We start from the raw sequence: 16,512 nt of genomic DNA on the forward strand, positions 1-16,512 counted from the left end.
CCGCCGGGGGCGCAGCCGCGGCTCCTTCCTGCGGTTCGGAGCCGGAGCCGGAGCCGGAGCGGGGCGGGCGCGGCCCATGGCGGCGCGGCGGGCGGGCCCCGGCGGGGTGAGGGCGCGGCGGGCCGGGCGGCGGCGAAGGGCTCCGCGGGGATGTGGCGCTGGGAGGCAGCAGCGTGTCCCGCCCGAGGCCGGAGCGGAGCTGCGGAAGCGACAGAGCTGCGGGATGGGGAGCGGAGGCGGCGGCGGGAGCTGCGGGATGGGGAGCGGAGGCGGCGGCGGGAGCTGCGGGACGGGGAGCGGAGGCGGCGGAGCTGGCCCGGCCGCGCCCCCGGGAAGGGCCATCAGCTCTGCACATTGCTACGAAGCCGAGCAGGCATTCCCTCGGCATTTTCGTGTTTTCATATAAATCTCTCAAAAGATAATCTGCAAAGCTTTAAATCTGTGAAGGCTGGTTAAGTGTTTTTAAACCTTTTCTGCCCCACGCCCGCGGGGTTCGGTGTTGGGTTCCCCCCGAGTGCCCCAGGTGTGGCCTGTGCGGACAGACACGGAGCGGGCGGGGCAGGCTCTTCCCTTCGGGGACACCGTGCCTGTCAGAACCCTCAGCAGCTCTGCTGTCGGTAGCAAAGTGTCCTTGGAAACCTGGCCCCAAACTCACCCTTGCTGAGCTTGGAGTGAGTTACTTCAGCTCTGCGAAGCTGCAGCCAGAGCAAAGCCGGTACCTGTGGCAGAGTTGGGCACTGTCAGACAGATGGGACTGATGAGCATTCACCACTGCCTGCTTGCCTGTGGTTCCTTTGTTGGAAGGAATAAATGACGAGAGAAATCAATTCACTTTTCAGTTGTTTGGTAGAAGGTAATAAAATAGGTACTACAGAAAGCAGACTTGGTGCTGCACAGGCACTGAATGCTGTATAACAAGTTTGTGGGTTTTGGTTGGTTGGTTTGGTTTCGTGGGTTTTTTAGCTCTTAGGTTTTTTTTAAATATCAAGTATCCTAAACAATATTTCCAGCCACAAGATTGTTGGAAACAATAGAAATAATGATCTCTGACCGTCCCACTTTTTTTTCACTCACCTGTGTGGTGTGGCCGGTCCTGGTGCTGCTCAGGGTGTGCAGTTCCCCACCTGTGTAAGTGGCACTTGCTGTCAGTCTTCAGCATGGCCAAAATCCAAGAGAGAGATTTGAGGGCTAATCCCACAAACCCTTCTGTGCACGAGGTGTTTTATTTGCTGTAGGTAAACCAAAGTCAAACTTCCTTACAAGAACATCTACCAGCATGTGGAGTTACGGGTATTTTAGTGCAAGTACCATTTGGTGCCACACCTGGAACTGACGGTGTTTCAAATGGGAGTAGTGCTGGGTCCTAACCCAGGGGCAGGAGGGTTCATGTCCAGCTAATCCTGGCTGCCTGGAGTTTATTTTTAGTTCAGAATTAGCTGAGGTTCAAAGTGAGCAGCGTAAGGGAGCACAGACCAGTTCACAGTGCCTCTTTCAGGGAACAGCTTCAAATGATATGGGAAAGAAACAAGTGGTGAGTTTGTGAATCCTTAACTCTTACCAGTCTTACAGCCCTTTTTATTTCTAATATCAACTGAATTTTTTGAGTGTGGGAATAATTATTTGTGTATACTCTTTCAATGTAATTATGTAATACAAAATTTGAAAGTTAACTGCCTTCCTTTTTCTAGATGAGGGAAAGGTACGAGCTCAGTTTCAGATTATTATCAGGAGATACTTTTATATTTTCATTGTGTTTGACCTGGTGGTAAATATTTTCAAAGTTAGAGGAAAATTTATATTTTACATTTGGAAGTATTTTCATAAGTGAGATTTTTTCCCTTTATTATTATTGTTCTGAATGTACACCTTTGTTAGGAGAAAATACTCGGCTCACGCTGCATACCATGCACGTATATTGAATGCATAAATTATTGCAGAATTCTGATATTTAAACAGAAAGTACAAATTACTGAAGTGAAGTTGAAGTGCAAGCTATGCCTCACATACAGATGTTAGTACATGTCCCTAATGCAGTGCCCATCAGAACTCTGGTAAAGGCATATGATTCCAGAATTTTGTAGACACTGCTTTTATGTAGCATCTCCATCAGGAATGTCTCGCCATTTAGGGGGCATACAAAGCAAAACATACCTGTGTGTTCTGACCATGTCTGGAAACAGCTGTTTTCTGAGAGGTGGTTTCATACTGACAGAAGTTGACTTGTTGACTTTTCTCTCTCTCTCTCTCTCGTCTTTCAGTGCCCACCTCGTGCCCTCCCTCCAGTGCCAAGGTAAAATCAGAGCATTTGTGGAACTGATCATGGTGCTGTACTGCAGTGATTCTAAAAGTAATGACATTAAGAGAAATAAGTTCATCAAATATCTGAGTAGTTGTAATAGTTTTAAAAATAATTGCTTCTCTTGCTAATTTGTTATCCTAGAACTCTTTACAAGGAATGCAAAGCATTTTAAAGTTTTGCAGAGGCTGAGAAGTTTTACTCCATTACTTGAGTTTTAATACTCTGAGAGAGAAACCCATTAAAAAGTTTTAGACAAATATTCCAGTTTTAATGTCTGCTATAGTTTAACTGATGTCCTTTTCAATCTCTTCTTCTGTCCCTCATTGCTTTGTTTCATATTCTTTTGTTTGTTTGAATTACGAATCCTTTAGAATAGGAATTTCTGAAATTAGACTAGATATTCTTGAATAAGGATATAGGTGTCTGCTAGTTTGATGTAGCATAGGGAAAAATTGGCCTCTTTTTCAATGTGGAAAGAAAGCTGTTATGACACAGTACTTTAGAATTCCTTCTGAGTATCTGAAAGTAAATGTCATGTTTATGATTGATGACATAGAGTATTTTTTAGTAATGTGTGGGCTCAAATGTTTCATAACTTTTGTTGGTTTGTTACATATCAGGCAGTAAGACAAGTTTTAATTAGCCAGGTGATTAAAGCTTTTAATCTGATCCACAGCCAGCCAATCAAGAAACTGTGCATAGTCACCAGCAAAATGTTGAGTCTTGATGATTGCATTGTACCCTTAACCCTGTGGTACACACACAACTGCTCAGAAAGTGGAATGGGGATGAGGAAAGAAATTACAAAAGTACCACTGTGAATTTCACTATTGTGAATTGTAATTGGTTCCAAATTAACTTTCTTCTCATCTTTGTTCCTTTTACGCTGCTTGTCAACACCTTTTCTCCTGAAATGTGAAGTGGAAACCAAGGTGAGTTATTAAAGAGAATTATAAACATTGTGAGTTCCTTTTGGTGTCACACATTCTCTCTTTAAAGAGAGTCAGACTTTTCCTGAATGTGGGCTGATTATTTAACCTGCAGGGATACCTGTGCTGCCATTGCTGGAACTGTCATTTTTCTTTGTCCTCTTTATTGTTTGCTATTTCCATCAAGGTAACTGAAATGCTGCCACTGTGCTTTAAAGAGTAACTTTATTTTTCAGAGCATTACTGAGGGTATTTCAGTTCACACAGTTGCACGTGTGTATTTAGCCTCTCCCGCACATAAGACAGATTTCTAACCCTGTTTTCCTGCCATCTTCCATATTCCTCCTCCTTGTGTGAACTGATGAATTACCATCTCACCTGTAAAAGGTGAAGGATGTAGTAATTTGTAGAAAAGAATCTCTTTCTGAACTTGCAATAGAATAGCTGTTAAACAAAGGAAATGGTGGTTTCTTCTTGCTGTGCACCCATAATTCTGTTTTATGTTATGCAGATGAAATTCCACTCAGTCGTCCCAAAAAAAGGAAACCCAAAGGAAAGACTCCATTAGGTAAGGTCCTGCCAAGACTGAAAACTGTTCTTTAATTCCTGCTCTTTTTTTCCTTTATAAATTGTTTGCATACTTCATTAAATAGTCATTTCCAGCTGTAAGAAGCTTACATTGAATGTGTTAAGAGCTTGAATTTCTGAATGAGCCAAGATAAAACTCATTTAACAATTTGGCTCAGTTTCAGTCCTTGGCCAAATAAAGTCACAAGTTAATCATTCCATTATCACTGACAAGTTAGTTAAGAGTCTAAAACATGACTAGCATCACAGCTTTGCATTTTTACAAGTCACAAATCTGCAGAACAAACATACTGGTTCAAGCAAGATTGTAAGTATGATCTATTTTGATAAAGCAAAATGTGCTAATAGAATCCAGTGGATTTCTCTAAACCTGTTGACTTGGGTCCATATAAAAATTTTGATGAGTAAATTGCATTTATTTGCTTAAAAGCGTCCAATGAGGCCTCACTGAAAGATGCAGCAAGTGGAGCTGTTGCTAGCAGGATTTCCCAAGGATTGAGATTTGTTTATGTTGTTTTCAGTGAGCTAAATGATGGTGCAAAGTACACCTTGACTTCTGCCTTTACTTGCTTGTTAATTTTGCATTTTAGCACAGTAAAGCTTTATAAAAGGTGGGTAAACCTGAGCTTGAAGTGGAAATAGAGACAGATTCAGTTCTTACTGTAAAAATGGCAGTCCTTGAAAGAGCTGTAAAGAAACAGATGTGGTGTAAAACAGAGAAGTGACTTTGTCTTTCTGATTCTGATCATGCAAATGGATGCTACTGGTGTTAGAATATTGGATGGATTCACATGAACCTCTCACAGAAATGTGGTTTCTCCAAAGTATGACAGTTCCTCTCTCAGACTGGAGTAAACATCCTTTAGTGTTGTTTTTCTGTTTCTCCTTTATTCTTGTGGTGTATGTTTAGCATTTAATTTTTCCTTTGACGTGATGCTGTTTTGCCTTTACACATATCTGTGTGGATCACCTTGCAACAAACTTAATTTTTTTCTTGTCCCTTGCATTACAATCCTTGCATGTAGAAAGGAGAAATACAGACATACTGTTCTTTCCTGTGGTGGATTTCTTCCAGTCAGACCTCTGCTGTATGCACAGATGGGAATTGTGCTACTTCCTGAGTATTTAATTTTCTCCTAAGCATGAACCTGTTAACGTGAAAGGAGAGTTGTTCACTGTCACCCTTGTATGTTCCTACTTACCACATTTCATTTCCAGCTCTTGTATTTCCCAGCCAGTGCACTTTCACCTCAGTTGTTGCTCAGCTGGGCAAATCCAGACATTTGCACAATGTGGGAAGTGGCAGCTTTCCCTTGCCTGTTGCTCAGTGGCTCTGAGTTGCTGGATCTTTCCTGTGGTTTGTAGATGGCATCGTCCCGGCAGCGGTTCGGCGGCAGTCGGAGAGCAGCGAGCCCCTGACTCCGGAACACCAGGAGGTCGCTCGGCAGAGGAAACGCAAGAAGAAGAAAGTACCTACTGGTACGTGAAGTAATTGTAGATTGGAAAGAGCACTGAATAAAGCCTGGTAACACAGAAATATTATTGGCCAACATGTTTTTTGGCTGAAAACATTTCATGTGCTTTTGTAGTTAGAACAGCTGAAAGTAATCTCTGAGTGAATGGCAGCTTAGAGTTTCAGTTTCTGGTGTCAGATTCCATAGGGTGCAAACCTCCATGAAAATAATGGCAGTACAATTTTGAAAGTGGTAAAATAGATACTTGACATCATTCAAAGCTCAGAAGATCGTAATTTTTTTTGCCACTCTGTTTATATTAATGTATTTAAGTGACTGTATTTCCATTTTTATGAAAGTTCTGAAACTTCCATGTTGTGGATTCTTTTTTTTTTTTCTATCTTCAGATTCTGAGACCTCTTTTACCCAGCAAAATGTTGCATCCCTGTTTCAGAATGGAAATGGCATGGATGTCCCTGAAGCTGAAGAAACAGTGGTCCGCAAACAGAGAAAAAGAACAAAGTGAGCCAAAGCTGGTATAGTTCATAGTTTGAAATAGCTGTGACAGTGAATGTGGCTGAGTAGTATTTTACATTGTGACATTACAATAATAAACTCTTGAAGCCCATGATACTGTTCTGCCTTTGTGTAGTTGTTTCCACAGTTAAGATCTAACTTTATTCACTTGTTTCTTCTATGCATATCTGGATGCATTACAGTTCTGAATACATTTTCATGCGCCTAATAGTTCAGTCATATATATGAAAAAATTAGAATGTGTAACCACTTTCTTTCATTCTTACTGTCTTCTTCTTAATTTTATGAGAGTTAGCATATTTTCTCCCCAGCTGTTCTAATTTGTTCCTACTGTTAATCTCTTGACATGGAATTAGCTTTATGGTTTTGGTTAATTAGCAGCACGAGAACTTCAGTCCTTAAAATTATAAATGGCGTAATATTATACAGGTCAGTAGCCTGATGGGTTCTTATCAGTGAAGTTAGACAGGTTAAATGTTCATAGGAGCCTTTTACTTCGTGTTCTTTCCCTGCCCCATTGTATGTTCTGTGCTGCCAGGAAACCTCGGCCAGCAGAAGTGCAGTGTGCCAATGAGCTGGAAGTGGAGGAAGAAGACATCATTGAGGATGAGCACAGAAAGAGCCCAGATCAGCAGCCTGTCTTTGCTGCTCCCACTGGAATTAGCCAACCTGTTAGCAAAGTGTTTGTTGAAAAAAATCGTGAGTTCATCTTGAGATTTAAGTAACTTAAGGATGTTCTTGCAATTACAGGAAGTATTATGGTGTTGAAAATCCAAATACTGTGGTATTGGGAAGAGTTAAAATAAAAAACCATTTCCAAAACTATAATTATTTGGAAATAAATATGCATAATAATTTTTCAACACTGAATGCTGGTGTTGCTGTGCTGGCATATTTGGTTGAATGTTTTAATTCCCTGGTGTGTGTGAAAAAGGCTGTTCTAAAGTAGACAGCTGAGCTTATTTGACCTAATACTGTCACAGTACCTCAGGAAGAAATTATTATTTATAATACATCTTTCAAGTGGAAGATTTTTTATGGGTGTTTGTGTTTTCCTGTTGCTTTGGGGGGGTTTACAGCTTTTCTTGTACTAGGGAACACTGAGTAATTTCCTAAAGTGCTTTGCACATTCTTAAATCCATAACCCGACCCACCAGGATGCATCACACTGACAGAGGCACATCCTGGTATCAGTGTAAGCTGATAAAGAGCAGGAAGTGGGCAGAAGTTTTCTGATGGAACTTCTGATACTTACAGCTTTTTAACACTAATAAGTATTAATGTAGCAATGATGGTGAGAGGTAACAGTGCTCTCTAATTTCCTTTCAGGGCGTTTTCAGGCAGCTGACCGTGCAGAATTGATTAAAACCACTGAAAATATCAATGTACTGCTGGATGTGAAGGCATCCTGGACTACTAGAGATGTAGCCCTCTCAGTGCACCGAAGCTTCAGGTGAAAGATAAATGTCCTGATGTAAAGAAACAGAAATCAGAGCTGGAGTTTTGGTGTTTGGGTTTTTTTCCATGAAAATTAGTCTCCTTTCTCTCCCACTGTGATTTATCTTTATTTCTTTTGGATATTCCTAATAAATGGTGCTTCAGGATACAACATATATAAAGTTTATCAGTCCTGTAGCTTTTGGTATTTGTTGTCAAGAATTTGTAATTCTACTTCAGACATCACATATGAAATATAGCTTATTAAAAAAAATCTAAGAAAGTCATATTGCAAAGATTCAGACAAAATCTATAGTAAGAGACTGATCTGATAACCAAAATATTAAAGATCTACAGAAAAAATAAATCTGAAAAGAATACCTGACCCATCAGGAATTTCACCAGAATAAGAATACCTGAATTCGGATAGTTCTCAAAGTAAAATCCTGGTTGGTGAAAAAAAGGGAAAAGTGAAATTGAACTGGGGGAATAATCCTGCACACTATAGCAAATAAATGATGCAATTTTTTCAGTATGTAGTTGTCTTGTGATACAGAACACGAAGATGACAACCATTTGATTCTCTAGTGTATTTTGTGTGGAGCTTGTGCTTCCTTCTCAAGGTTTTCCTTAGCAAGGAAGATAATGAAAAGACTGCCTTGGGGACAAGTTTAAGACCTCTGTGTAAGTGTAAGGGCAGTGCTTTTGGAAAGTCACAGGCAGCAAGTGGAATTGACTCCTGCAGTAATGAAGTGAAGGCAAAACCTCTTTGTTTTCTTTAAGTGCTCAGGTTCTGGTGCAGTCTGTTAAGGGAGGATGCAGAAGTCTTGATGCTTAGAATTCTTAAAACATAAACAAAGCACTTAGAAACGATTTCTGAAAGGCTCTGAAAAGCAAGTCAAACAGGTAGATTCATAGGCCTTGTCTATAGTTTTTTCCTAATTCAAGTTATGAAAAGCAGTCTGATGTTCTTTCCTCTCTTCAGGGTGCTGGGACTCTTTACCCACGGCTTCCTTGCTGGATATGCTGTATGGAACATTGTTATTATCTACATTTTGGCAGGAAATGAGCTTTCCATGGTTTCTAACCTGCTTGAACAGTATAAGACAATAGCACACCCAGCTCAAAGTTTGTTCTATTTGTTGCTGTCTATCAGTACAGTCTCAGCCTTTGACAGGTAAAATATATTTGTATTTGAAAGGTGTATGTAATTTGGATATAATATGTTCCTTCCTATGGCACATTTTGATCTGCTGTTGATGATTTAATGTGATTGTGCACATGGCTGGCTATACAGAGAAGGGATGTCCTTGTGCATCCAGATCTCTGTTACACATTTGTCTGTTGTTGGCACCCTGCTTCAGTGAACTGGTACCATTTGTCTGATCCGGAGGTGAAACAAATGTAAGACCTGGTTTTTGTACACAGGGATGGGAAGAGGGGTGGAGAGCAACTAATGTTTCTATCAGGTTGCTTTTCATACAAATCCATTCCCTAATAAGGTTTGAAATATACCTGTGTGAACAGTTTTGCTGGCAAAGCTGGGGTTTCTGGAGTACAGATTGAGAGTGGGAATGAAAAAAAAGAAGCACGAAAAAAATCATAAACAGGCTGGATTCAAGGATGTTATCTATGTTTCTTTTAGTTACAGACAGTTTCCATGGCAGCATTATAAGCCAGGGGAGTCAGTGGAACAGAAAAAATTGTGACTTTTTTTCTTGAAGAGTGGTGGCAGGGAGGATTCCTGAGTTATTTGTATTTGCTCCCACAAGCAATGTAAGCAGTTACATCAGTGTGGACACTGAACTGAATGGTGAGGAGTAGAGGGCACAGATCTCTCCACATTCTCCCTGTTTCAGAAAGGTCTACAATGTGGAAGCTACAAACCTCATGGAACGTCCTCCTTAGTTTCAGTCTATCTTGGATTTGGCATAATGAGGACCATTGCTATGTGTGTGGGATATAGTTGTGTACTAAGGCAGTGTAGCAGGCAGAAAAAGTAAAAGGACAGTAGAATACTACTAGAGGAACACTATCATTGTCTTACTAGGCTATGTTAATGACTCTTGGTTTTGTCACCAGGACTGATTTGGCAAAAGCATCAGTTGCACTGAGAGGCTTTCTTACCCTAGACCCTGCAGCAGTAGCCTCATTCTGTAAGTATTTTGAAGTGGATGGGAAATCGTCCAGAAAATGTGGAAAATGGAAAACTTCTACATAGTTTGTAGTGAAATATCCCTCCCTGATTATTTTCTGCTCTAGAATAAGTGACTTAGCACTGGAAAATAGCAAAGGCCGTGAAGAGTTTGCTACATTTTTTTTAAAGCATTTGCAATGATAACAGTGGGGCTGTTAGTGAGAGAGTTCTTTCCCACTTCTGAATACAGAAGACAAACCTAACAATAAACAGAATCACGAAATGTCACCTTTGATGTAGCTGATGGATTGCAAAAGTGCAGAAACCAGATTTTGATGGGTCAGAAATGTTGAAGAAGAGAATAAATTTAGGGAGACTGTCACTGGAGGCAGTGGAATGAAATAAAATGTAGTGACTAGTACCGTGTCATAATGAGACAGCATTTTGGGGGTTTATATCTGACACTAATAATTCCATCTCTTCCAGTGTACTTTGCTGCTCTTATCTTATCCTTAAGCCAGCAGATGACATGTGACAGAATCAACCTCTACACACCCCCTTCAGAAAATGGCAGCATCTGGTAGGAAACTTAAGAAATCACTTCTGTAAATTATGACGTAGCTCACTTAGGAACCTTAGCCAAACCAGTGGGTTGGAGAGGTTGTAGTATATATGTATATATATAAGAAAGGACTGGTGAAGGATTTCATTACTAAACCTGCCTTCGTTTGATCTTGTCCTGAACCGTAAGAACTGAAGGATGGGTTTGGTCATGTTGGTTGCAAATCCATTATAACTCTAACGGGAGCCTCTTGGAATGATGTTGGAAATGTCATCTGGTAGGAACCTTAAGAATCTGTTCTGCTTGAGAAATGGGACCCTACTGAGATGGGTCCAAGGGTTCAAGGACTTGACATTCTGTGGAGTCAGCACTGTTCTTTGAGGGAGATTCTCTGCCATAGGATGTGTGGGCTGAGCAGACACAGCTGACACAAGTATGAAGCATTAGTTCATGCTTGGCAATCCCATTCAAAGCTGTTACTTTCTGAAGTAGATACTAATGGACTTAAATTCTAATGGCAAAAGTTTTTAAACTAGACCAGGAAAAGTAAAACAAAAGCATTTATGTGAAAATTTGGTTTGGGCAGTTAGTTCTTTAGTTTTTGTTTCAGGGCTTCTATAAATGTTTGTTGAGTTGCTTATTAAAAAGCCTAGATTCTAGTAATAAAACCACAACCTGCTACTGTTACGACAGAAAGAAAAGTGTCAGGTAACCATCCAAGCTAAATGATACCTTCTTACAGCCCCATCTAATCCTCCCCACAGCATCTGTACCCAGGTCCTTACACTGGCTCTCAAAACTTTACTGACTTTCTATTCACTTGCCATACTGACTCATGATGAAATGCTTAAAAATAAGATGGACTTATGGTATTCCGTGGTCTTTCATCACAGTAAAATTTAACCGTGCATTTTGGTTTTTATCTTCTGTTTCTTGGCCAAGAAAAGGAATTTGCTGTTGAAATCTACAAGTGGACATTCTCTGTGAGACAATGGGGTTTCTTAGCTGAGTCCCTGTCTTTGGTAATCGCTCTCTTTGCCAGACCTTTGCAATCAATGCAGGACCATCACGATGGTACAAGTAGATCTGTTTTCACATCTGGCTTAGCAACTTTGTTCTGCTGATACTCTGTTGAAATTAGTACTGTGACCTCTGTGTACCTGTGAACTGACTGATGGGTTGATGTGTTTTTTCCAGGACTGCAGGTACAGAGGAAGAAATTGTTCATTCATGGGTTGTGGTGAATCTGGTAGTGTCTGTTCTAGTTGGGACAAGTTGGATCTTCTTGTCTTACCGACCAGAGCTAGACCACAGTGAAGGTAGGAAACATTAATAGGCAAAATGTTGTTTATTCAGGCTTTTATCTGCTGAACCAAGTGCTCTGCATTTGGTGTTCAGGACTAGTCCTGAGATATTTTGTGACTGAGGAAAAAGAAGCACCTCCTAGCAACCTTTCACAGCAAATGCTTCTGAGGATGCTGTGTCTGTGTTTGGTTTTATAAAGGATAAATGTTAATTTATAAAGGAAAGAAAAGCCTTATTTGTCCTGTATGAAGCAATATGTATTTTGAAACATGAGAGCACATCTCTTTTTCATTGAAGGGAAAAATAAGTTTAACAGTATTTTAAATATTTGAAATGTGTTTATTCTACTTGTGTTTTAGAGAATTCCCTAATGTTACTGATGTTCCTTTTGCAAATGCTTAATGCATTTCAAGTTCAGTATTCTTTTCAGTAGAACATTGCTGTAGTCTGGGGACTCCTGAGCTTTGAAAGGTCAGATTTGTGCTTGCAGAGCAGGACTTCCAATGAGAACTACTGGGCTGTAGGAAGGGCAGGCAAGTTCTTTTCATAGAAGAAGCTTTGGTAGGGACTAGGCCTTCTTCCTTTTGTGTTCCAACTGAGATCCAAAAGGTGTAACATAACTCAGCTTTCCTGTCCAGTGCATGCAGCCTGTGACTTGAAGACATGCTGCTCATAAAAATCCTAAATTTCAACTTAAAAATGAAGAGGTATCCCAAGAGCACCATGAACTGAAGCACAGATTTGTGTTTGGGAGGCTGAAGAAGACTGAACATGCTTCTTGAAATTACTTTAGAATTCTAATTTACAGGTGTCTGTATTTCAGTTGGCCCCATTACTATGTTTATTTCTAATAACTCAGTGAGGTAAAAAAACCCAAATAACTAAGTGACTCCCTTCACAGTCCTTGATGGTAAAATTTATAATAAATGTTTAAATTGTAGTTTAAACCCATTTTTAAAATAATGAACACTTATTCAAGAAATCCAGTGGCAGAATTCTACTCAGGTTTTGATGAACTGTTACTGTGTTTACATGTGCCTGGTAAGACTGGGAAACCACTTCAGAAATTCATTAGGACTTAAACCAAATAGTAGAGAAAGTTCAGACTGCCAAGGATGGGGTAGCAAAAACATGTGAATCCCAAACTTGGGGGGATAAACCACATTGTTGCACGTACAGTGTAACTTTACCGTGTTGACAAGTTGTTGGCAAACACAGGCAGGTCTGCGTATGAAATGTGCAGTTGGCAGGACAGAGCACACCTATGCAGTGTAGAGACATGAGGGAACTCCCCCTTCAGCAGCACAGAGCTCCTCAAGGTCTGCCTCATCAGCTGCTGAGTGTGCCGAGCTGGTTTCTGCACAGGAAGCTCTTCACTGCTGCCTCATGCTGTTTGCTGTGCCTGAGCTGCCCTGGGGACAGCTGTGGACATCCATTCATGCTCTCTAAGCCAGGCTCTCATGTTGCCAACTTCACACTGAAACACCCAGCAGATGCATCTATAAATGAACGAGTCTCTAAACAGAAATCTTCCTTCCTGAGTCTGACACACTTAAAACAGTCTCTCAATGCACTTCATAGTTCTGTTTCAGTGTCCAGGTTGGATGCAGGGTGGTACTGCATCTGATTAGCTGCTAACATTGCCACCAATTCTGTTAATTTTGGGGAGCAACAGCAGTTTTCTAAAGACAGTGGTGAGTCATTAATAATATGATTGGGATGAAAAGCAGGAGGCTTGGGGAAATGCCAAAGTGCTTGTCAGCAATAATGGAATTGTACTCAGGGGAAAGTTTTCAAAGACATCCTTCTTTTTTTTCTCTTTTAGAATTGATGTTTCATACTGAAATCGAGGAATTTCCTCAGGGAGATGTCATACCCAGAGTCCAGCCATAAGTGTGGATCAAGCATCTGCAAATACTGTAGCTAGGGCTGATGACTCGGCATGTTGTGTATTATAGCTCTGTATTATAATTTTCATAAAGAAAAAATGTATTTTTGTACTGTATATATTTAATGTTGATCTTTTTACGTATGTTACAATTTGCAAATGTGATTGAAAATTTTTATACTTTCGCTTTTTATTTTACAAAGCAGATTATCCCTGCTGCTTAAAGTCAAGGTGGTTTTATAAATATTGCTACCTACTTAGCCAAAGACACTAGAGGGATTCAGAAGATCAGGTGTTCAGTGCTTTTTTGACTGCTGTACAGTCCTCAACAACCTGCTTTTGTTACCAGTGCTGACAGCAGTTAGCTTATCTGAGATATTCTAGAGATTCTAGCAATCTCTAGAAATATTCTCTAGAGATTAAAGGAAATCTTACAACAAAAGTAGTCTAAGGACGACGATAACAAAACAGAGTTAGGAAACATAAAGTCCATGAAGTTAGTAAGCATAAAATAATCTGCATTTAGTTGTCATAAAAAGTATTTCCTAGAATAAAGGATTGAATTGACAGAGATTTAATTTAATAATCCATAAAAGAGAACACTTTTTTATATCTTCATTTAGTTCTCTTGACAAAGGTCTTGATGATAACAAGTTCTTTCAGGTTGAGTAGGTAGAAGAAAAAGAAGCTTTAATGTTGCAACAGTTTTGCCAGTTATGAAAACACCTAAATACATCTCCTAATCAAATGGTGTGTTTGTGTTGCCAACAGGACACAGCCATGTCCTCTCATTTCCCAGTAGTCAGGATGCGTAATTACTATAAAACCATTCACAAGAACAGTGTTCTGACTTTTCCTTAGCTTGTATGGCAAGAGCAATAGTTTTATTCACTGCTCTTTCTACAGAAAATTGAACTTCACAGATGTTGAAAATGTTCCTACTTCTACCTGTTTTGGTGGAGATTGATTATCTGGAGAATTGCTGAACTTTTTAGTAGTGAATTTAAGAGCAGCCACATAAAAGACTTGAAAGGCAATGGCAAAGAGCTTTCTATGCTTTCTGTGCTTTCTATGCTGTTACCTGAGTTGCATCAGAACAACATGGGAACATGAATAAGTAGGGCTGTTGCTGCCCTACTGAGGACTTGAGTTCTCTTATGTCCATCCAGCAAATTTTACTTATCCAAAAGTTCAGTGTTTGACATAATTTAAATACTGTGGTAATCTTGGCAGGAGGGAAATGAGTTCTGCAAGAATTTAAAGATGTTCCACAGCTGTTGGCTGTGTTTGCGGGCACTCAGTTTGTTGTGGGAAGGAGCCCTTAATCTCTTCTGTAAATTGTTATGGCTGCCATGTAGAGCTCAGTTGTGGCTGGCACTGCACTGTGCATTAAGGTGGAGAGATCCATGGTGCCACTGTCCTTCAGCTGTGCCCTGCACGTTCTTGACATCATTTGGCTGTAGGAGATGAGGGATGAGGCGCAAAGTGTTCCCATGTAGGCTGCCACCACTTTCTCTTGATGTGATGTGTTTGATTTACAGAATCACTGACCTCTTAAAGATGAGATTAATAATGGCTTCTCTTTGCTGCGTGACACTTCTGTCATCTTGGTATGGTAAGAAGTATAATTTTTCCCATAAAATGTAGGCAAAATCAGGCAAAACTGTGCTAAGCCATCACATCGGTGCAGGAAAAACTTGGAGAACATCATTGCTTGATTTCTGGCATTTATACTGGGAACTGGCCTTGCAAGTATCCCTTGGATAAAGTGATGCCAGCCAAGAGCCAGATTCATTCACATGGTGAAATGCAGTGGTGTGTTTGGATGGTTGTGCACGGATTGAATTAATGTGATCAGTATTTCAGGTCAGGCTTGCCTTTCCACTGTATCTTTGTGGGAAGGTCTGAATATATCCATATTTAAATTAATGAGTTTTGAGGTTGCCATATAAAAAGCACAATAAACAGTTTGATGGCTAATAATCTATTTTACAAAATATTCTTTGTTCTGTTAAGCCTCACAGTGGAATTTGAGTCTAACTGAGCTTTTTCAGTTTCTTGGAAAGTTTTAGAATGAGTTTACAAAATAGATGTTTAATTATAGAACATGCAGTATCTGTAGAAGCCTTAACTGAAATGCCTTTGTGCATTTCCATAATATTGTTTTTAATGCATTTGTGTTAATGAAAAAATTATGGATATGTTGGTGCCAATTTCTTGTTTTTACATGTATGAAACAATTAAACAGTTGCTCTAAACCAGTTAGAAACGATTGTACTATTTTGTCCTGTTTCCAGTTGTTTAGTCTGTTTAAAATAAATCAACCTGTCTTAATTTTTCACCAGTGCTAATATTTTGTATAATGTGCAAGCTTTGGACAGGTGTTCATGGGAAAACATTTTTTCTTTTATTTATGGCAGTGTTGTAATAACAGTTTTGCTTTCCCTCCCATCAGATTCTTGGTGCTGCAATGGTCTTGCTCAATCAGAAATGGTACTGTAAACTCCTGAAAAGAAGCAAGTAAAGTGTATTTAATTGGTTGCAAGTGTATGTTTAGCCTAAAAAGAATATTAAGAGGGGAATGCAATTGCTGTCTTTAACCAACTAATGGGTGATAACAAATAAGGTGGACACTTTCCAGGCTGCACAGTGGAAGGATGAGTGGAAACAGTCACAGCATTAGGAAAATGTACCATTAGTTGCCATGGGAGTTCTGACTGAGGATTTGGAATGGGGGGCAGAGGGGCTGTCTGGGAGCTCCATCCCTGGGGATGCTCTGGATGTGGGTGGACAGAGCACTGCAGCCTGATCAGAGGCTGAACCCAGCTAAAGTGTTCCAAAGCCAAATTGTTCTGATTTTGCTCCTTAAGAGGCAGTTATTTAAAATTTAGTTAATTTATGCTTGGTTTAAATGTTTCTTTCTCAGAGCAGCTTTATGGTGTCAGTTTGCAAGGTGTCTTTTTAAAGTTGTTTTGGTATTGCTGAGGGAAACTTGGGGCGGGGGTGTCATGGTTAGGTCAGAATTTTTTGCTTGCATATTTGTAGCAGAATTAATTTAAATGACTCTGAAGGCTTTGGGAGGTGAGAGAAAACCATCAGGGACGTAACTATAGCTAAGCCTCAGCCTTGGTTGCCTTTCACTTCTTCCTCAGCAGTGTGAAAATTGTCAGTGCAGCAATGCATGGAATTGGTCTGTAAGTCCACAGATGCAAGAAGTCTGTATTTTATTTTATTCCCCTGTGTTCCTACACACAAACAAAACTGCTTGCTTTAATAATTCTGTACTTTAGGTAATCTTTCCTTTAAAAGTTGCAGAGCCCTCCCTAGCTCAGACAATTCCCTGTAGAGTTTTCCTGTGCTGTATCCAGTAAAATGG

At 40.1% G+C, this 16,512-nt stretch overlaps 1 protein-coding gene across 2 annotated transcripts; it reads left to right on the forward strand.

The window, feature by feature from the left end:
• Positions 1–32: 32 nt before the first annotated feature.
• TMEM237 (transmembrane protein 237) lies at positions 33–15,470 on the forward strand. 2 transcript variants are annotated; one of them, XM_071562930.1, is made up of 13 exons: positions 33–106; positions 2,259–2,290; positions 3,221–3,231; positions 3,740–3,796; positions 5,182–5,295; positions 5,678–5,792; positions 6,346–6,506; positions 7,137–7,260; positions 8,230–8,421; positions 9,327–9,400; positions 9,868–9,961; positions 11,141–11,262; positions 13,074–15,470. In XM_071562930.1, the coding sequence occupies exons 1-13, from the start codon at positions 77–79 to the stop codon at positions 13,139–13,141; spliced, it is 1,194 nt and encodes a 397-aa protein (XP_071419031.1). In that variant the 5' UTR covers positions 33–76; the 3' UTR covers positions 13,142–15,470. The 2 variants fall into 2 exon arrangements, with proteins under 2 accessions (XP_071419031.1, XP_071419032.1); XM_071562931.1 differs by lacking the exon at positions 33–106 and adding an exon at positions 293–1,531.
• The last annotated feature ends 1,042 nt before the right edge of the window (positions 15,471–16,512 follow it).

Source organism: Pithys albifrons, chromosome 8 (assembly GCF_047495875.1).
Source record: "Pithys albifrons albifrons isolate INPA30051 chromosome 8, PitAlb_v1, whole genome shotgun sequence".
Classification (NCBI taxonomy): domain Eukaryota; kingdom Metazoa; phylum Chordata; class Aves; order Passeriformes; family Thamnophilidae; genus Pithys; species Pithys albifrons.